The 21,560-nt window shown below is 47.2% G+C and overlaps 1 protein-coding gene across 5 annotated transcripts in view; it reads right to left on the bottom strand.

Moving 5' to 3' along the window:
* The window catches only part of ZNF385A (zinc finger protein 385A), a 307,656-nt gene that overhangs the window by 29,503 nt on the left and 256,593 nt on the right, over positions 1–21,560 (bottom strand). For all 5 annotated transcript variants that reach the window (XM_075337178.1, XM_075337179.1, XM_075337177.1 and 2 more), the window contains one exon: positions 8,748–8,910. In XM_075337178.1, the coding sequence (XP_075193293.1) occupies positions 8,748–8,910 (163 nt within the window). The remainder of the gene's footprint in view (positions 1–8,747; positions 8,911–21,560) is intronic.

Here is a 21,560-nt window from a genome sequence, read left to right as displayed (position 1 = left end):
CCAACTGATGCCAATAGATTGCGCAAGAAAATGATGCAGCACTTACACACAGACCTGATCTGGAAACACAAACGCATCATTTCTACCTCCAGGATTTTCTGTTTTAGAACAAAATGGAAAAATGATTCCTTAGCTGTAACATGTTTTATGGTCTTCAGCTTTTTGACCATTAGAGGGAATGTTGCAGAACGTGTCTGGAGTGCTTGGCAGGCTTCATCGCCATTCAGAGTGAATGTCATAAAACAGTTTGGAGGAGACATGGCCTCGACGACACGCAAGAGTATCCACACTTTCCGCACATTTACAGTCTGATCCAAGTATTTCTTCATTTTCTGTTATTTCATATACAGCCTTAATATAAACACTATACCTGGATGCATATGGCCCATTACGGCGATAAGCTTGTACACAAATCCTCATAACACAAGTAAATGGCCAATTTCACTCAAGGCTTGAATATGAATGATGCATTAACTTCATATAAAGAGAGACAAACCTCATCACAGACAATTAGCCACAACCAGATGCATATGTTTGGGGAAATAAAAGTGAGGGCACCAAGGGACACGTTCCTTCTCTTTGAGGGATGTAGGCCTTGGATAGAGGGGTGTAATGCTTTATGTAGATATGTTTCCCAGGGAATTTATCCAAAATTCGATAAGTGGCCCCAGCTGGAGGAATAATTACACATTTAACTCTTTTAAGAGAAGGCATATACTGTACGCCTTTTCTGCTGTCTTGAAGCCAAAGCTAAAACATATCAACGCACTTCACAACCCTGAACAGATTTTAGGAATTACATTCCGTAGAAAAGGCCCGCAATCATGAGCCAACTATGGAGATATAAACCGTGCTTGAGATGTTCTACGAGTATATCCTGCCCTTAATTCTTTACGACAATCTTCAATGGAACCAACCTGATGACCTACCGGAAAGGTCCATTATACTGCATGAGACAAGTTACACGGTATAACCTCCATGCTAGGTTTATGTAAGGTGAAGATGATGTCATATCCAAGGCATCATGAACATTTGGCTTCAGTACATAGAACAAAATGCCAGATTTTAGCACTTGACAGTAAATCTGAATTAGTTCTGGCTGGAAGTACCTAATACCAGACCTTCGACAGGAAAGGGCTATCTCAAACAAACAGGAGCAATTATCGGAGAGGCCAAGTATCGTTTTGCTTTCTATTGTATATTAATAATACAGAAAGGTTATACTGGGAATGTCAAAAAGATAAATATTGTAGGAGAGTGATGGGTCACAGGTCAGAAGATCCAGGGGAGCTCATCATATGAGCAGATGCCAAAATGATGGATCCCAACTGCTGCTAAAATTAACTAAATAACTACCAGGATAGGATGAATCAACATATTAGGCCCTGAGACATGTATTCACCTTTTCTTTAAATTGAAAAATATATAGTTTAATTAACAATAAATGATTATTTTTATATAATGCTTACTAAATGTGAGATTGGACTATCTGGTTTTGCTTTTTATCTTAATTCATGTTCCAAGACTCATTAAAGGGTCAATATTGATCTTTAGGATTTCTACATCCATGTCATCTTCCTATGGAAAGACACTATTTGTATACTTAAAAATCCCAGAGGAGCATTACATGCCTTGTGAGCCTCCTGGCTTGGTCCTCTCCAAAAGGAGAAATGTCCCCACTTACAACCTCTCTCACCCAGCCAAATAAGCTCTCCTGCTTTGAGCTGATGAGTGGCAACCTTCCCGAAACAAGTGAACGCAAATGGAGTATCAGATTTGGCTTATTAGCCTAAAGGCCCCGTTACACGCAACGACATCGCTAACAAGATGTTGTTGGGGTCACGGAATTCATGACGCACATCCGGCCTTGTTAGCGACGTCGTTGCGTGTGACACCAATGAACGACCATTAACGATGGAAAATACTCACCTAATCGTCCATCGTTGACACGTCGTTCCTTTTCAAAAAATCGTTGCTTGTTCAGGACGCAGGTTGTTTGTCGTTCCTGCGGCAGCACACATCACTATGTGTGACACCTCGGGAACGATGAACAACACCATACATGCGGTCCGCCGGCAATGCGGAAGGAAGGAGGTGGGCGGGATGTTACGGCCGCTCATCTCCGCCCCTCCGCTTCTATTGGGCAGCCGCTTAGTGACGCCGCTGTGACGTCACACGAACCGCCCCTTTAGAAAGGAGGCGGTTCGCAGGCAACTGCAACGTCGCTCAGCAGGTAAGTCCGTGTGACGGGTCCAAGCGATGTTGTGCGCCACGGGCAGCGATTTGCCTGTGACGCACAACCGACGGGGGCAGGTACGCACGCTAGCGATATCGCTGCGTGTAACCGGGCCTTAAGCCTTGTGGCATGGCCCTTTAAAGGCAATTTGTCACCAGGTTTTTGCTACCCCATCTGAGAGCAGCATAATGTAGAGACAGAAACTCTGATTCCAGCAATGTGTCACTTACTGAGCTGTTTGCCGTTATTTTGCTAAAATTCAATGCTTTGTCTTCTGCAGATTTAGTCATTCTTTGAATGCTAGGCTCTGTACAGTGTACACAGCAAGCAGTCAATGGTAAGTGGTAAGGAAAGCTATATAAAGATCATGAATACAGAGGACTAAATGGAAGCAAGTTTACCAGTCCTCTAATGAGAAAATCACTGTTTTATCAGCAGGAGATTAATGAAAGCTACACTAAGCAGACCAGTAAGTGACACATCATTGGAATCAGGGTATCTGACTCTACATTGTGCTCCTGTGAGATTAGGTGGAAAAAACCTGCTGACAAATTCCCTTTAGGCCTGAAACACACATCCGTGAAACACGTGCGTGTTTGGTCCGTTTCCGTGTATACTGGAGACACGGCCAAACGTGCACCAATGTTATTGTATGATAAAAGCTCCACGTGCGTTTTTAATGCCTGTCCGTTTGTCCGTGTCCGTGATCCGTAGCTGTGTGCGTTTTGCACGGCAGCATGTCCAATTTCTGCACGCAACACGCAGCACGGACCCAATGAAAGTCAATGGGTCTGTGCGCACGTCCGAGTGACACGGACACATCTCTGTTTGCTCCCTGTACGTTTTGTGCTTTTTTCATGTGATGTCGGTCTTTTTTCTTTTTCTGTTTTGTTCTCTCCCTCAGTCCGTCGGTCGGTCGGTCTCTCTGTCTTATCTGTCCCTCTAGCTCTCTGTCGGTCAGTTCCCTCCCCTCTCTCATACTTACCGTTCCCCGATCTCCGGCGCGGCGCTGCACGGCTGTTATGAAAAATTTGGCGGCTTTTACTATTTTGAAAAAGCCGGCCGCCCATTAATCAATCTCGTATTCCCTGCTTTACCCGCCCACCGGCGCCTGTGATTGGTTGCAGTGAGACACGCCCACCACGCTGAGTGACAGCTGTATCACTGCACCCAATCACAGCAGCCGGTGGGCGGGTCTATACTGTGCAGTGAAATAAATAAATAAATAATTAAAAAAAACGGCGTGCGGTCCCCCCCCATTTTAATACCAGCCAGATAAAGCCATACGGCTGAAGGCTGGTATTCTCAGGATGGGGAGCTCCACGTTATAGGGAGCCCCCCAACCTAACAATATCAGTCAGCAGCCGCCCAGAATTGCCGCATACATTATATGCGACAGTTCTGGGGCTGTACCCGGCTCTTCCCGATTTGCCCTGGTGCGTTGGCAAATCGGGGTAATAAGGAGTTATTGGCAGCCCATAGCTGCCAATAAGTCCTAGATTAATCATGTCAGGCATCTCCACGAGATACCTTCCATGATTAATCTGTAAGTGACAGTTAAAAAACACACACTCACCTGAAAAAATCATTTATTAGAAATAAAAAACACTAACAAAGTCCCTCATCACCAATTTATTAACCCCGAAAAAGCCCTCCATGTCCGGTGTAATCCACGGACCTCCAGCGTCGCTTCCAGCTCTCCTGCATGCAGGTGACAGGAGCAGCAGAATACACCACCGTTCCTGTCACCTCCACGCAGCAACTGAGGTGAGTAGCGCGATCAGCTGCCGTCAGTCAGGTAACTCGCGGCCACCGCTAGATCCAGCGGTGGCCGCGGGTAACCTCAGTGACAGCAGCTGATCGCGCTACTCATCTCATTAGCTGCGTGGAGCTGACAGGAGCGGCGGTGTATTCTGCTGCTCCTGTCACCTGCATGCAGCAGAGCTGGAAGCGACGCTGGAGGTCCGTGGATTACGCCGGACATGGAGGGCTTTGTCGGGGTTAATAAATTGGTAATGAGGGAATTTGTTTGTGTTTTTTATTTCTAATAAATTATTTTTTCAGGTGTGTGTGTGTTTATTTACTGTAATTTACAGATTAATCATGGAAGGTATCTCGGGGAGACGCCTGACATGATTAATCTAGGACTTATTGGCAGCTATGGGCTGCCAATAACTCCTTATTACCCCGATTTGCCAACGCACCAGGGCAAATCGGGAAGAGCCGGGTACAGCCCCAGAACTGTCACATCTAATGTATGCGGTAATTCTGGGCGGCTGCTGACTGATATTGTTAGGCTGGGGGGCTCCCCATAACGTGGAGCTCCCCATTCTGAGAATACCAGCCTTCAGCCGTATGGCTTTATCTGGCTGGTATTAAAATGGGGGGGACCGCACGCCGTTTTTTTTTTAATTATTTATTTATTTATTTTACTGCACAGTATAGACACGCCCACCAGCTGCTGTGATTGGGTGCAGTGATACAGCTGTCACTCAGCGTGTTGGGCGTCTCTCACTGCAACCAATCACAGGCGCCGGTGGGGGGAGAAAGCAGGGAATACGAGATTGTTTAATGAGCGGCCGGCTTTTTCAAATTAGAAAAAGCCGCCGGAGCAGTGTGACAGCCGTGCAGCGCCAGTGATCGGGGATCGGTGAGTATGAGAGAGGGGGGGACACTTCAGTCACTCGGGGGATTAGCGGTCACCGGTGAATCCTTCACAGGTGACCGCTAATCAGTACACGGCACACAGACAGAGCCGCGGCATTACAATGAAGTCGGGTGAAGTTCACCCGAGTTCATTCTCATCCCGCTACTCTGTCTTCCGACATGTAGTAACGACATTTTGCATCACACACGTACATTTCACACGGACAACACACACACATGTCAGTTATTTCACTCACGCACACACGGACATTCCACACGCACATACGGCTAGCATACGGGATACACACGCAGGCCACACATACCATAAAAACGGACCTAAAAAATGGAAAACGGACCCGAAAAACGGCCCGTTTTACACGGACGTGGTTTTCACGGATGTGTGTTTCAGGCCTTAAAGGGAATCTGTCACCAGGTTTTTGCCACTTAATCTTAGAGCAGCATAATGTAGGGGCAAAGATCCTGATTTCAGTGATATGTCACTTACTGGGCTGCTTAGTGTAGTTTTGATAAAATCACTGTTTAATTATCATTAAAGGACTATTTGGCATGTTGCCAGGTAGTCCAGCGTATTCATGAGCTCTGTATAACTGCTAGATCTGCTGCAGAGAAAACATTGATTTTATCATAATGATAAACATCTCAATAAGTGACACATCGCTGGAATCAGGATCTCTATCTCTATATTATGCTGCTCTCAGTTGGGGGCAGTAAAAATTTAGTGACAGATTCCCTTTAAACCAATAGATGTAATATAGAAAACATATCAATTTGAGCAATACGCTAGAATAATTTTATTAATTTGAGGTAGAAAATAGGCGGCGGCGGTGGGAAATTTCCTAATATGTTATCCTCTGTATTTGTATACCGGGATTACGGTATACATTTCAGGCATTGCTCAGTTTCGGCATTCCTTTTTTTTGGTTACAGGACTCCACTAATAACCTGAAATTTTAGGTCCACATCTGTAATTCATTCATAAACCTCTCAGGATGTATTTTGAGTCTCAGCAACAAACATTACACTTCATTCCTGAGCTTATAATGTGGTGTGGGATATGCCAGGTTCCTCAGCGAGAGATCCTTTGGTCACTAAGAAGTAACATTACTGTAATGTCCCTTCTGTGGTCTCTGATAAGGTATTTAAGAATGTTTTTTTCGACCACTTCAGTGCTGGAAATGCATTCGCTTTCGTAATGCAGAGGTATGTATGAGAGTTCATCTATAACACGTACACGGCATTAGCTTGGTATTGCAAAGGGTTAATGGCCTTTCAGTGACATGTTACATGGGGCTCATATGGAAAGCGTTTAAGACTCCTAAAGTATAATTAGCAAACCTCTGTGTAATTTGGCACAATTTGACATCTTCCCATTTTGAAGCAACTAAATGTCCCACACCCTTAAAATTAGATCCCCAAGGAGCGCCGTTAAGTTGCTACAAATTATCCTAAGATTTCACATAATGAAAAAAAAGGTTTAATATTATACAGAACACAACATGATGCTACTGTTTCAATACAACTTAGTAATTCCTCCCAATCATCCATTACATTAATACTACTGAGAGGTGACGTTAACTACATTGACCTCATGATATTGGCGGCTGGGTAGCAGTGGTGGGATATATTACGCGCAATCAAAGGGTCAGTTCTGCAACTTGATGTGTTCAAAGTATGAGACATGGGTAAGTGGATCTGAGCCAATTTCACGAGAGACAAATTGAGAAGGCTGGATGAGTGGATAAGAGTAGAGATGAGCGGACCTGACAACGGTTAGGTGGGATCAACCGAACATTAGACAAAGTTCGATTTGGGACCATGATTTGACCTGAACCCCAATGGTAGTGACTATTTGGGCAGTTCAGGTCTCCGGCCACATGAAGTCAGCCATAAACAGCTCACTTCCGGAGGCAGGGTTTTTCCATTTTTTGGGGTACACACTACATCCGATTGTGCTGTTGTTACTCCCAGTGCGAGCAGATCAAATACTGCAAGCCTCTCACAATGGGCTGAGCACTGAGTGTACCCAAGCACAGCGATACAAGCACGAGTGGTCTGCATACGTAAAGCACCCCAACTCCGAACTCAAACTCTGTTTTCTTTGTAAAATCTGTTTGGTTCGAACACTGAACCTTGGGTTCGCCTATCTCTAGTTCAGAGCATTTGCATAATGGCAGGTACTGGGCTGTATTAATGCAGTGGTAACTACTAAAAGAGGTCCAAAGAAGGTCAACAGGGTCAACTGGTGGCAAGGTCATGGACATCTTAGGTTCAATGAAGGCATGTCTCATCCAGTCTCACAAGAATACTACCATAGTACAAACTACAGAAAAATATACTGTTAATTGTTAACAGTGAGCTGCAATTTGCTTTGTATATGTCTGCATAGTTGCCGAATGGTCAGAGTGCCTATACTAACTTTATCTACTACCAAAAGCACTTACAATGGTCATGTGAGGATCAGAACTGGACTATGAAGCAAAGGAAGAAGATCACCTGCTCCGAATTGTGTTTTCCTCAATGGCCCCAGGATGCACTACTGGGATAAGGCATGATGCTAGGGACAGTGTTCTTTTGGGAAACCTTGGGTCCTGGCATTCATGTGGATGTCACTTTACCATGGACTAAACATACCTAAACATGGTTATAAACTAATAACCCTTCAGTGGTATTCTCAATGGCAGTATCGTTTTTTAGCCACACTGCAAAAGCTGAAGAACGTGATAAACAATTGTTGACGTGGCCTCCAAAATCATCAGATCTTGATCTGTCTGAGCATTTGTGGGATGTGCTAACAAACAAGTTTGATCTATGGAGCCGCACCTCACAACTCACATGATTAAAGGGATCTGCCACTTACATATAGATGGCAGATATCACAGGACAGCTTCTGAAGTCTTGTGGACTGCAGGCCTGGATGGATTAAAGCTGTATTGGTGACACCAGGTCAGCCTAGCCCTGGACAACATTAGGAAGGTGGTTTTAATGTCACAGCTGATTGATGTACAGTATATGTCCACCTGTTTAATTTACATTCTAGAACGTCTTACTCTTATCTCATCATGTGTGGCTGTAACTAAAATGTCTTGATGAGCCAATAACATCTATCAATTAGTTAAATTTAGGTGATATGGAAAAAGTTTCGGTCATTGACAATTCAATTTGCCGCACACATGTAATGAACCATTACACGATGGTCAGAACCCACTGAAATTAACCAGTGGAGAAACATAACAACAGACTATTTTCACCAAAGATCAACTGATAGCAGCTCTACTGTCTAGGACTTCTATAGGAGACTCAATTTACACGTATAGAATTTTTCTGATCATTGGAATCATGTCAGCATTCTTCAGACATGGTTTCATTTTCAGGTTGGTCACTGGTTTGGGTAAAATGTCAACTAGTTCTTTCATCTTGAATTCATTAAACTTTCTTCTTTAAGCCTTGGGTGTATTTGGGCCTGGGGAGTCACTAATAAACCAGTGTGATATAGGGGCTAGAGGAGCAAGCGGAGTCTTTGGGAACGTTAGCTAAGTCTCTGCATTAAATTGCAAAGTTCTATCCCAAAGGGGTTTTCCTGGCATAGAGATATGTAAAAAAATATGTAAAATTTATAGAGATACACAACATTTTGATCTGAAAATGGGAAGCAGTCAACCTTGCGTGCTCTTGGAGGGTGTCCAAACATGTTGAGTACATGCTTTGAGGATGAGCTGTGCTGAGGTTTTTCGCAGTCGGATTGCCACTTTGCACATTACACTGGCAGGTAAACCTAATGACAACATGTTTTAACATGGATGGGTAAGGATTCAGGAAAGAAGAGGTAGTGTTAGATCTCAGTCACCTTTGCTGTCTGTGTCACTCTCGCTGACACTTGGCACAGGGCTGATCATAGGAGTGTTTCTGTCTCCATCTTGCCCTCCCTCTTTCTGCCGGTTTTTGGCATTCTCAATCCCTTTAACTCTTCGAGCATGTCGATTGCCTTTATAATGTGCCTCAGCTTGACTCTGCAAGAATAAGAAAAAAATTGTGAACAATTGCAATTACAACAGTTATTACAGTGGTTATAATGGTAAGTAGCATATTATCTGTGCAGAGCTAATCCAAGTGCCTGAGATGCCATGTGCAGCGCTGTGTAACTGAGCGCTGCCCAACTGTCACTAGATGTGAGATGATACCCACTGTCTGCGCGAGCAGCATTTGGTGACAGCAGGAGGGAGGAATGGGAGCTGCATTATTCAAATATCAGATTTTTGCTTTTCCCAAGTACATTTACCACCAATTAATTCAGTGATGTTTTTAGAGTTATTCCTGAAGGACCAATAACTGAGCATATAAATGACATCCTGTATACTGTACAGCTGATGTTACAACTATACAAGGCATAGGAGACTATTTCACTGTTCACAATCTAATAGAGGAATGACTTATTGGCAGACGACTTAACCCAAACACTTATAACAATAAGAATGCACATCAATGAAAGAGTGCTCTCCCGTGTCTCCGTATACTGTATGTCCTTCAGCAGATTTTGTCTTGTAAATTGTATGTGACTCGCCCACCCCAGGGCTATGGGACACCCGGTGCCGGGCGCGACTAGTCCGGTGGTAGTCAGTGGTGGCTGGGCCCGGCTCCGTGGCCCTGGTGGGTGTCAGTTGAATATGTGGCGGATGACTTTAAGTTTGTATTCGTGACGCCACCTGTGGTCTGCGGCTATTAAGACGCCGCTGCTGTGTGAGGCCACCGGGATGATGTTATAGCAGCAATGGTGGTACTGCTCCCCACAGGTGGAGCAATGCCCGGGGCACAGTTGGTGCTTGTGGAAGTCTATGGTGCTGTGTGACTAACACGGTGCAGGGCCGACAAGCAATGAAAGAAACAGGCACAAACAGTAGTCTCTTTACCTTCTCCTCTTTTACTCGGCAGAAACTTAGTCCAGGGAGACCGTCACAGATGGTAAAGGTGGTCCGGCCGGCCTGGAAGTGCCTGGGGTGATCTTTGGCCAGTTGCGTATGAGGCCTACTCCTTAATCTTTCTCCGCTGTTTTAGGACACTGCACTTTAGGTTTGCAATTGCCCTCTTGCTGCTGGGACTTGTTGTTCGTCCCCCTTTTCTGTGTGGTAGACTGCGCAGGCCCTCTCTGGTGCTTCTCTGCTGGAGCCCACACCAGGCCCTTGGGATGCAGTTGTACCTTCAGATTGCTTCTGGGACAGGGGGCTTGCAGCTCTCCTGCCCTCCGGATTCAGCTACCAGGGATGGATTTTATGCCCTGGCAGCTACAGACTCCGATGTCCGAGTCTCTGCTGTGCCTCTCTGCTCCCCTTGCTTCACTGGCCAAGCTATCCAAGCTCTAGGCCCCAGTTTCACAAGGCAGCACTACCCTGCGTCTGCACTCTTTCACTCCTGTCTCCAGACTAACTACCACTTCCTCCCTTCAGCCAGACTTAAGGAATCCTCCCTGAAGTTCCAGGTTCAGAGCTCCCTCTGCTGGCCGGAGGGAGAATTGTGTTGAGTGTTAACTTACTGGCCAATAGATCTCCCAATTACCTCCAGGCTCAGCATTAACCCTTTGGGAGGGCAATGCTGTTGTGGCGACCAGGTCCTGGGGCGCCACACTCCCCCTTAGTTAAATTCAGTACTCCCGGACTGTAGAAACAAACATGACATGTTAGAACATTTCATCCCATTATGGGAGGCGCAAATACTTTAACGTTACAAACTTAAACATTACTATAAGAGTCCAGTGTGGCTCCCTGCCGGGTGTCCATTACACTGCTCCATGGGGGACCCGCCGCGATCAAACCCCCAACGTAGGCTCTGGGCGTGCGTCAGAGCATTGATGACCCCACTCTATGCACGCCGGACGGGTTTTTCTTCAGGGGTGTCGAGCACACGGGTGCTAACTATGAACAATTTAGGTGTTGGCCACCCATAGTCCAGTGGCCCAATTGTCCATTTTCGCAATCAAAGAAAAGAAAAACATTTTGTACACAACCTTACAGACATTTTGCATAACTATGTACATTCTAATAAATACTCCTTCTTTTTCCCTTATACAGTTGACTCTCTATACCTTGGAGGGGGTTGTCCCCGAGTGCTGCGCTGGGACCTACGTAGCTCTGGTGTTTGCCCCTGACTACGTGGTGCGTCTTCTATCTCAGCACTACAGGTGGGCCTAACCCCAATAGGTAAGCGTGATGGTTGCCTTTGTGGGCTAAGAGTCGCCAAGGGTATGACAGGTTCACCACTGACAGGGGGTTGATCCTCCTGCTCCACTGCTGGCGTGTCATCTCGTGCTGGCGCGGACGGTTCTTTAGGTGGATCCGGAACCTCTTCTGTTTCTGGCTCGACCAACTGCGGAAACGTCAAAACTGGTACCACTATAGCATTGTTTATTCGGGTCCAAGTTTTGGGGAACTTTCCAAGGATGGTTTGAATCATCTCCCCTTCTTTCTCTTGACTTTGGGGACTTCCTTGTACTCCTTCCATTTCTCTTTGGATTCTGCACCGTTCAGGGCACGCTTTCAGGCGGTCTCGGGAAATTGCTTGATAGGTCTTGCCTTCATCCTTGCTTATGAGGCATACCTTACTATTGTCAAAGTTGGAGGGGATAATGGTGTAGGGCTCGTTTTCCCACTGATCATCCAATTTATGCGTCCTCCGCTTCTTCTTGAGGACTTGTTCTCCAGGTGCTAAGGGAGTTGCTGGGGCTGTTTGATTGTAATGCTGCTCTTGTCTCGTTCTTGCTTGAGACAGGCTCCTCTCTACGCACTCCTGGACCTTACGGTACCGCTGCTGCCGTTCTGTATCCCAATCCTCTATTTCTTGAACCGCCTCAGGCGACACAGTCCCCATCTCAAAGTCTACAGGCAACTTGCCAGGCCTGGCTCGCATCAGGTAAGCGGGGCTGCAGTTGGTCGAATTCACTGGGATATGGTTGTACAGGTCTACCAGATCTGGCAACTTTTCTGGCCATTGGTTCCTTTCCTCCAGCGGTAGGGTCTTCAGCATATCAATAACCACATGGTTCATTTTCTCGCACAGTCCATTGGTTTGGGGGTGGTACGGTGTGGTTCGGATTTTCTTACAACCGTACATGTTACAGAACTCTTGGAACACTTCAGCCTCGAATGCAGGACCCTGATCAGTCAGTACCCTTTCCGGATAGCCGTGAGGTCGACAAAAGGATGCCTGGAACGCTCTAGCTGCTGTCCTGGCTGTCTGGTCCTTCACAGGCACTACTACCAGGAAACGAGAGTAATGGTCCACAATGGTGAGGGCGTACACATAGCCTGACCGGCTTGGTGTTAGCTTCACGTGGTCCAGGGCCACCAACTCCAGGGGCTGCTTCGTGACAATTGGCTGTAGGGGAGACCTTTGGCTGGCATCATCCTTCCGCCTCAGGTTACACGGGCCACAGTCTCGGCACCACTTCTCGATCATCTTTCTCATGTGCACCCAATAGAACCGATCACGGAGTAGGGCCTCCAACTTCTTCCACCCGAAGTGTCCTGCGTTATCATGATACGCTGCTAGGACCATTGGAGCATCCCTCTGCGGAACCACTATCTGCCAGACAAGTTCATTTGTTCGCCAGTTGACATATCTCTTGCAGAGCTTGCCTTGGTAGGTGAACAGTCGTCCCCTCTCCTTCCACAGCTGCTGGGCTTGAGCGCTTCACTCCCACAGCATGCTCACACTGGGAAACACCTTGGTGATGGAAAGCCGGTAACTCTATCTCTTCGAGTTCATCCAGATCTTCTCCAGACTCGGGTAAGTGAGGCATTCTGGACAGCGCATCAGCATTGTTATTCTTCTTGCCAGCCCGATACTTGATGGTAAAGTCAAAGTTAGACAGCCGGGCCATCCATCGCTGTTCCATCGCACCTAACTTGGCTGTTGCCAGGTGTGTCAACGGATTGTTGTCCGTGAAGATGGTGAACTTGGCCGATGCCAGATAGTGCTTGAAGCGTTCAGTCACTGCCCAAACAATAGCGAGGAACTCCAGCTTGAAGGAACTGTAGTTTTCTGGATTCCTTTCTGTGGGCCGAAGCTTCCTACTGGCGTACGCTATCACCCTCTCTCTGCCTCCCTGTACCTGGGACAGAACTGCTCCCAGTCCCACGTTGCTGGCGTCTGTATACAGTACAAACGGTTGGCTGTAGTCAGGGTAGGCCAGAATTTCTTCTCCCGTGAGAGCCCCTTTCAGCCGGACAAAGGATGTTTCCAGTTGGCTGCTCCATTCAAATGGAGGGCTCTGCTTCTTAGCCTGCTTTGGCTGGCCCACCAGGAGATCTTGAAGGGGCGCTGCTATCTTGGTGAAACCATCAATGAACCTTCGGTAGTAGCCCACCAGTCCAAGGAACTGCCGCACCTCCTTCACTGTGGTGGGTCTTGGCCAGTCCTTGATTACAGTGACTTTCTCCGGATCAGGTGCCACACCTTCTGCGCTGACCACATGACCCAGGTACTGTACCTTTGGCTTCAAGAGGTGACATTTGGACGGCTTGATCTTCAGGCCATATTTCGACAAGGACTCAAACACTTCTGCTAAGTGCTTCAGGTGGTCCTCATAAGTCTTGGAGTAGACTATGACGTCATCCAGGTACAACAGCACGGTTTCAAAGTTGTGGTGGCCCAAGCAGCACTCCATCAACCTTTGGAATGTCCCTGGGGCGTTGCAGAGCCCGAATGGCATACAATTGAACTCACAGAGGCCCATTGGTGTCGTGAATGCAGTCTTCTCCTTGTCCGCCTCTGCCACGGGAACCTGCCAATACCCACTGGTGAGATCCAAGGTGGAGAAATAGTTAGCTGACTTTAAGGCTGTTAGTGACTCCTCTATTCTGGGCAGTGGATAAGCATCTTTATGTGTAATGCGGTTAATTTGCCTGTAATCTACACACATTCTCATCGTACCATCTTTTTTCTTTACGAGCACTAGTGGAGCTGCCCAGGGGCTACAACTATCTCTGATAACCCCAGCCTCCTTCATTTCCCGTAACATTTCCTTGGCACACTGATACTGTGCGGGGGGTACAGGGCGGTATCTCTCTTTAATGGGATGATGATCACCCGTGGGGATTTGATGTTTAACCCCTTTCACCTGCCCAAAATCTAGGGGGTGTTTGCTGAAGACCCGCTCGTACTCCTGTACCACCCGGTAAACCCCATGCTTTTGGTGCGAGGGGGTGGAGTCGGTGCCTACATGTAATTTTTGGCACCAGTCTTCCGGCTGCCCCTTGGAGCCATTGTCTTCCGCCTGGTCGGACGGGATCAAGGGTTCCACTGCTTTAATGGTATTGTTGCTGACAGTGTACAGTTTTGCTACAGTGGCGTACCGGGGCAATTTGGCCTCCTCCTCCCCACAATTCAAGACACGGACGGGCACTCTCCCCTTGCGGACGTCCGCTACCCCTCTGGCTATCAGGACTCCAGGCCTACTGTCTGAATACACCGGTTCTACCAAGGCATGGTAATCTTGACCCTTGAGGCCTATTGCTGCCCGACACCATATCAACATTTCACTTCTTGGGGGTATTACAATGGGGAGGGGGTCACTTACCCTCACACTGCCAATTTCTCCTCCGGCCAGCTCTACCTGCTGCCTCCTCATCAGGGCTCTGATCTCCCTCTGTAGGGCACGCTGCTGCCCGGAGCTGGCAGTTTCAGACGCCTGTTGCAACAAAATTATCACTTCGGCAATACAATTTTCTATCACATTTGTACCAATGGTTAGCAGTGGTTCAGATTCTTTGCGATCAATATCTACAATTATCATCCCCTGACACGGCAATTCCACCCGCCCCACTTTAATGGTTACTTCTTTGTACCCAATTTGAGGTAAGGGCTGACCATTACTGGCCACAATTGTTAAATCATCATCTGGGCCATGGTCAATGTCTGAATCAGCCCAATATCTTTTGTACAGTTTGTGGGGGATGGTTGTTACCTGGGACCCCGTATCCAGGAGGGCATTCAAAGGGATCCCATCCAGCACAATGGGAAGGACCGGTCGTCCTCCCACATACTTGCTGCGGCTGGGGTTTGAGCCGGGCTTCCTTACACCTGGGGGTTGGCTCCTGGCCCCAGGCTCAGCCCATTTAAAGGACAGCGTCGTGCAATGTGGCCCGCCTGGTTGCAGTGGCGGCAGATCGGTTGTCCTGTTGAATCATACCGGTCTGTGTCTCTGCCTCGGGTCGGCGGAATCCTCCTCTGTCGCATCCATGGGACGTCCTCTGGGCTGGAGGCCAACTCGATTTTTGCAGGCGAGGGGGTCACTTGTAGAGACTGCACGGTCCTGGCAAGGGCAGCCACAGTCTTGGTCAGCTCCTGGAACTGCTGTCTGAGCTCTGCAGTGGGATCCTTATCCAGGGACTGCGCCTCAGCCCCTGCAGTGGCTCGTGTTGCAGGCACCACCCCGGGGTACGTGATAGCAAGAGGCCGGAGGGGTACTGGGTCATTCGGTGTAGATTCTCTCAGTACCCTGATGGCCTGGTCCTTAAACTTGGCAAAGTCCAGAGCAGGGTTCTGCAGGACCATGATACGCAGCTGGGTCCTGTGGGCGTCTGACAGGAGCCCCTCTATGAACTGCTCAGTTAGGAGTTTGTCTTCTTCACGTACACTCTCTGGATCCACCTGTTTAACTGCTTTCAGGGCCTCCTGCAAGTTTAAGGCATAGTCCCTTATGCTGTCTGTGGCCCGCTGCTTGCACCCAAAGAATCTCATCTTTATCTCTGCTGCGGTGCGGGTGTCAAACGTACTCTTTAGCTTGGCCAATATCTGGGCTGCTGTCCCTTTATCTGTATCAGGCCAGGACTTCGCTTCACGCTGGGCTGCGCCGGCTAGCTGTCCCATTACTATGCCCACCTTCTGGCTCTCAGTCAGCGGATACACCCGGAATAAGCTGTGCAGGCTTTCTCTGAAGTCACTCAAGGTATGGGACTCCCCGGAGTACTGCGGCAGCCATTCTGCTCCCGGTATGTACGGCATGGTGATCGGCATTACCGGCGCTACAGTGGGGGCCGGGGCGACGGCGACTGGGACTGCTTCGGCCGGTGCTGCGGCGCCTTGGGCGATGGCAGCCACCTGCTCTCCCTCTGAGTCGGACATCTTCCTCCCCCTTAGTGAACCTTACCAGGCTCCGTTCACTTTTCAAATTTCCTTCTGGGTCGCGCGGGGTTAACAGCGCTCTGCTCTGATGGCGCGCTCCCTTCGCGCTCTTTTTCAGGCACGCCCCCCTTCTTCCTGCGCTCGGCGAGGCTAATGGCGGCGGCGGTTTACAGACAGTACACAGTCTTTTAAGCACAATTCCTGCAGGCGCACAGTACCCGGTGTGACCGGGCACGAAATCCTGTTCGTGACGCCAAAAGTTGACTCGCCCACCCCAGGGCTATGGGACACCCGGTGCCGGGCCGGACTAGTCCGGTGGTAGTCAGTGGTGGCTGGGCCCGGCTCCGTGGCCCTGGTGGGTGTCAGTTGAATATGTGGCGGATGACTTTAAGTTTGTATTCGTGACGCCACCTGTGGTCTGCGGCTATTAAGACGCCGCTGCTGTGTGAGGCCACCGGGATGATGTTATAGCAGCAATGGTGGTACTGCTCCCCACAGGTGGAGCAATGCCCGGGGCACAGTTGGTGCTTGTGGAAGTCTATGGTGCTGTGTGACTAACACGGTGCAGGGCCGACAAGCAATGAAAGAAACAGGCACAAACAGTAGTCTCTTTACCTTCTCCTCTTTTACTCGGCAGAAACTTAGTCCAGGGAGACCGTCACAGATGGTAAAGGTGGTCCGGCCGGCCTGGAAGTGCCTGGGGTGATCTTTGGCCAGTTGCGTATGAGGCCTACTCCTTAATCTTTCTCCGCTGTTTTAGGACACTGCACTTTAGGTTTGCAATTGCCCTCTTGCTGCTGGGACTTGTTGTTCGTCCCCTTTTCTGTGTGGTAGACTGCGCAGGCCCTCTCTGGTGCTTCTCTGCTGGAGCCCACACCAGGCCCTTGGGATGCAGTTGTACCTTCAGATTGCTTCTGGGACAGGGGGCTTGCAGCTCTCCTGCCCTCCGGATTCAGCTACCAGGGATGGATTTTATGCCCTGGCAGCTACAGACTCCGATGTCCGAGTCTCTGCTGTGCCTCTCTGCTCCCCTTGCTTCACTGGGCCAAGCTATCCAAGCTCTAGGCCCCAGTTTCACAAGGCAGCACTACCCTGCGTCTGCACTCTTTCACTCCTGTCTCCAGACTAACTACCACTTCCTCCCTTCAGCCAGACTTAAGGAATCCTCCCTGAAGTTCCAGGTTCAGAGCTCCCTCTGCTGGCCGGAGGGAGAATTGTGTTGAGTGTTAACTTACTGGCCAATAGATCTCCCAATTACCTCCAGGCTCAGCATTAACCCTTTGGGAGGGCAATGCTGTTGTGGCGACCAGGTCCTGGGGCGCCACATATGACAACCAACATGGCCATCTGTAAAGTTTCCATAGATGTTGTTAACCAGCTTGCCTAGTGAAATGAAAATTAATTCAGTCTCGCATTGCAGTAATGGAAAAGTGGAGAACCATTGATTTAGACAAATATATGAGTTCATTGAAGTTTAAAGGGAACCAAACATCAGGATTTTGGTATATAAGGTAAAGCCAGCGCAGTACTGGCACTATCAGGCACAGGCTGTACATACCATTAGTGGGCAGCTCGGATGTTTAGGCTGTAAAATCCAAGTTTGTGAAGTTTAAAAATTCATCATCTTTTTGACTGACAGTTGCACCTCTGCTGATAATATCCGGGCGGGTTATGCACATGATTCCTGCCCCAACCCCCCTCCCCCCCTCCCGCCGCCTGTTCTTCCCTCTCTCTCCGGCTCTACGCTAATTTTTCTATTCAGTAAAATGACGTCGGAGTTGGCGCCTGCGCACAGCGCTTATCTCCGGCGCCATGTTTCTGAAGCCCGCATTACCTAGTCTTGTGCCTGAGAGGGTGGCGCATGGGCCCTCGCTTCTTCAGATCTCGTTGTGACCGCGGGAGCACGCGCGGTCACAACAGGACTGGAGAACAGCTGATCTTACTGACAGGACTGGAGAACAGCTGATCTTACTGATTAGCTGCAGCAGACGTCTGCTACAATATCATCTGCTGCAGCTAATTGGTAAGATTAGCTGTTCTCCAGTCCTGTTGTGACCACGCGTGCTCCCGCGGTCACAACGAGATCTGAAGAAGCGAGGGCGCATGTGCCGCCCTCTCAGGCACAAGACTAAGTAATGAAGGCTTCAGAAACATAGCGCCGGAGATAAGCGCTATGCGCAGGCGCCAACTTCGACACCATGTTACTGAATAGAAAAATTAGCATAGAGCCGGAGAGAGAGGGAGGAACAGGCGGCTGGGGCGGGAATCATGTGCATAACCTGCCTGGATATTATCAGCAGAGGTGCAACTGTCAGTCAAAAAGATGATGAAATTTTAAACTTCACAAACTTGGATTTCACAGCCTAAACATCCGAGTTACCTACTAATGGTGTGTACAGCCTGTGCCTGATAGTGCCAGTACTGCACTAGCTTTACCTTATATACGAAAATCCTGTTCCCTTTAAAGGGAACGTGTCAGGTGCATTATGCATTCAGAACACGAGCAGTTGTGGTGTATATTGCTAATCCCTGCCTAACTGTCCCTGTATCTAGTAGCAAAGATAAAGGGATCTTTAGACAAAGTATTTCTAAAGATCCTTTATGATATGCTAATGAGGCCAGTCACAAGGGCATTACTTCCTACGCTCATTCCGCCCTCTTAGCATGTTAGGACAGAGCCCATTGCCTAGCATCATCAGTGGTAATGCATGTACCTGTGTATGTTGTCACCGTATCAGACACCGGGCAGTGTGCATGATCAGAAGTCCCGGCACTTCCGGTCATGTGAACTAGACCTCTCTGATGCCGGGTTGAATACATCTCGTTTCATAGATTCATAGTGCGCATGACCAGTAGTGCAGGGCATTTTGATCATACACACTGCCCAGCGTCTGATGCAGTGACAATGGACACAAATATGTGTGTCACCACTGATGACGCTAGGCAATGGGCTTTGAATAGCATGCTAGCATGCCCCTGTCCTAACATGCTAAGAGGGTGGAATTAGTGCCCTTGCGACTATTCCCTGGCCTCATTAGCATATCATAAAGGATCTTTAGAAATATTTTTTCGAAATATTTCTTTATGTATGCTACTATAGCCTGGGACTGCTAGGCAGGGATTAGCAATATGTACCCAGAACTGCTCGTGGTTCCGGGGTGCATATTGCACCTGACAGGTTCACTTTAATTATTGTGTCTTCTATAACTGTTACTTCTAACTGTATATGAACCTCTGAATTGTAGAGCTCTGCAGAATATGTGGGTGCTATAGAAAAAAAAATTATATTATTAATAATAATAATAATAATAATAATGAGTGCTCTCCCGTGTCTCAGTATACTGCATGTCGTTGAGTAGTTTTTGTCTTGTAAATTGTATCACAACCAACATGGCCATCTGTAAAGTTTCCATAGCCGTTGTTAAGCATCTTTCCTAGTGATTTGAAACGTAATTCCGTCTTGCATTGCAGAGATGGAGAAGTGGAGGTCCATTTATGTAGACAAATATATGAGTTCATTCAAGTTTAATCCTGTTCACAATTTTTTGTTTAATTGACCTCTACACTGAAAAAAATACTGATTTGCTAAGTGTGTCCTTTGGGTCTGACTATTTATGTTTGTATACAGCAGAAAAAAAGGTAAAAAAATATCTTAGTAGACTATGCTAGTCCGTGCAATACTATCTGGTATATAAAACTTACTGAATGGTATATGTTTAAATGTCAGCCTAGAAGTCTCAGAAATCTATTAAACATGATTATATCACAAGTTTTTCCAATTGCTTTTTATACTATATCTATTAAATTGATGTCAGTAAAGTCTATGGCTGACAGATGCCTATAATGGATTGCCAACAGTCACACCTGTCACCCATAGGCTGTATAGGAAGAAATTTAGAGCTGATGACATATCCATCAGCCAGCTAGAAAAGGTGTCAGAGAAAATGGAGGTCCAGACTACAAGTGGTTCTGATTAATTTAGACTTTCGTTATATGGTTACTTAATTGGAAGCATGCAGGAAGAAGATACATCTAATTCATTAACAAGTACATGCCACTTAATGAACTCACTGGTGGGCGCCTCCATGTGCCTCACCAGAAATGTTACTCCAGTCAAAGACTGGAATAATATTTCTGGTGTATGAAACAACACCACTTTGATGACTTTGTAAGATGTAACCACACCCTGTGCTGCCTTGCCTCCTCTCTAGCTCCACCCATGTTTGCAGAAGTGCCTAAAACTGGTGAACTTTGCCAAATTTTTGCAACTATTCAAGGTCTTTTTATACCATAAAACAGCCATAAACAATTTGATGAATTGGGACTATAGTTTATAGTCTGTGCTTACGGAGATATGTAGTCTTCATGGGAGCTACATACACAATGATTGGTTATTTTTAGTCAAAACTATTGGTATACACATTTTACAAATCACACAACTTTTACGTGAATATTCTGTTTTTGAGAAATACAGACCTTTTTATTTTATGCTCACAAGGGGTGTTGCTCCGAGAATCCATAGAGTCATGCCCCCTTGGTAAAGACGATAGAAAAATAATACTAAATAAAAGACCCAAACTTCTAAAATCGTATAGGGGATTTAAAAAAAAAAAAAATAAATAAAATAAATAAAAATGGAATAATGATACCCTAAGAAGAGCAAAAATCTGGTCCCTTTTCACCTGGTGACTGGTCCTTTTTAAGTCTAGTTTACATATGGTAGGGTTTGCAGCATTTTAGATTTTATAATGGGTGATGTAAAAATTGCAAAATATTTCACAATCATTTCTAAAATGTAGAAATAGTGATATCAGCACAACTAGATCACAGAAAACTATTTATCTGTTTTCTAGCCGACATTTGCTGACAAGTAGGAATTTCTCCTTTGGGAACAATGAGTAAAAATGACTAAAGCTTCAAGACATTGGCTCTGCCAAAGGTTACAAATAACCTTTTATGTAAAGGCCTCCATACATATTAAAGGCGGCTGAGCTCATGGAGCTTGGAGCGACTATCTAATGTTTATGGAGGTCTTTTCTGACTCTTTCCTGACAAATCATGTTGGGGAGAGAAGTATCGGATTAAATTTAAACACCTGATCATTTTGTACTCCCTGGAGATATGCTACTTATGGAGATGCTTGATAGTACCTTAGGGGTACTTCGCACGTTGCGACATCGCTACTGCGGGATGTTTACGTCCCGCTCATCTCCGCCCCTCCGCTTCTATTGGCTGCCTGCCGTGTGACATCGCTGTGACGCCGCACGACCCGCCCCCTTAGGAAGGAGGCGGGTCACCGGCCAGAGCGACGTTGCAGGGCAGGTAAGTGCATGTGAAGCTGGCGTAGCGATAATGTTCGCTATGGCAGCTATCACAAGATATCGCATCTGTGATGGGGGCGGCGACTGTCGCGCTCGGCATTGCTACTATCGGCTTGCGATGTCGCAGCGTGCAAAGTACCCCTTACTCTCTTTCTACGATTGCCGGCAAACCTGATTGGACAGTCCAACAAACTGAAGCTCAAAAGGATTTGGGCAAACAATGG

The sequence above is a fragment of the Anomaloglossus baeobatrachus genome, chromosome 2, assembly GCF_048569485.1.
Source record: "Anomaloglossus baeobatrachus isolate aAnoBae1 chromosome 2, aAnoBae1.hap1, whole genome shotgun sequence".
Classification (NCBI taxonomy): Eukaryota; Metazoa; Chordata; class Amphibia; order Anura; family Aromobatidae; genus Anomaloglossus; species Anomaloglossus baeobatrachus.
The sequence above is the reverse complement of the archived record's forward strand: the minus strand, read 5'-3'. Positions and strand labels throughout refer to the sequence as shown.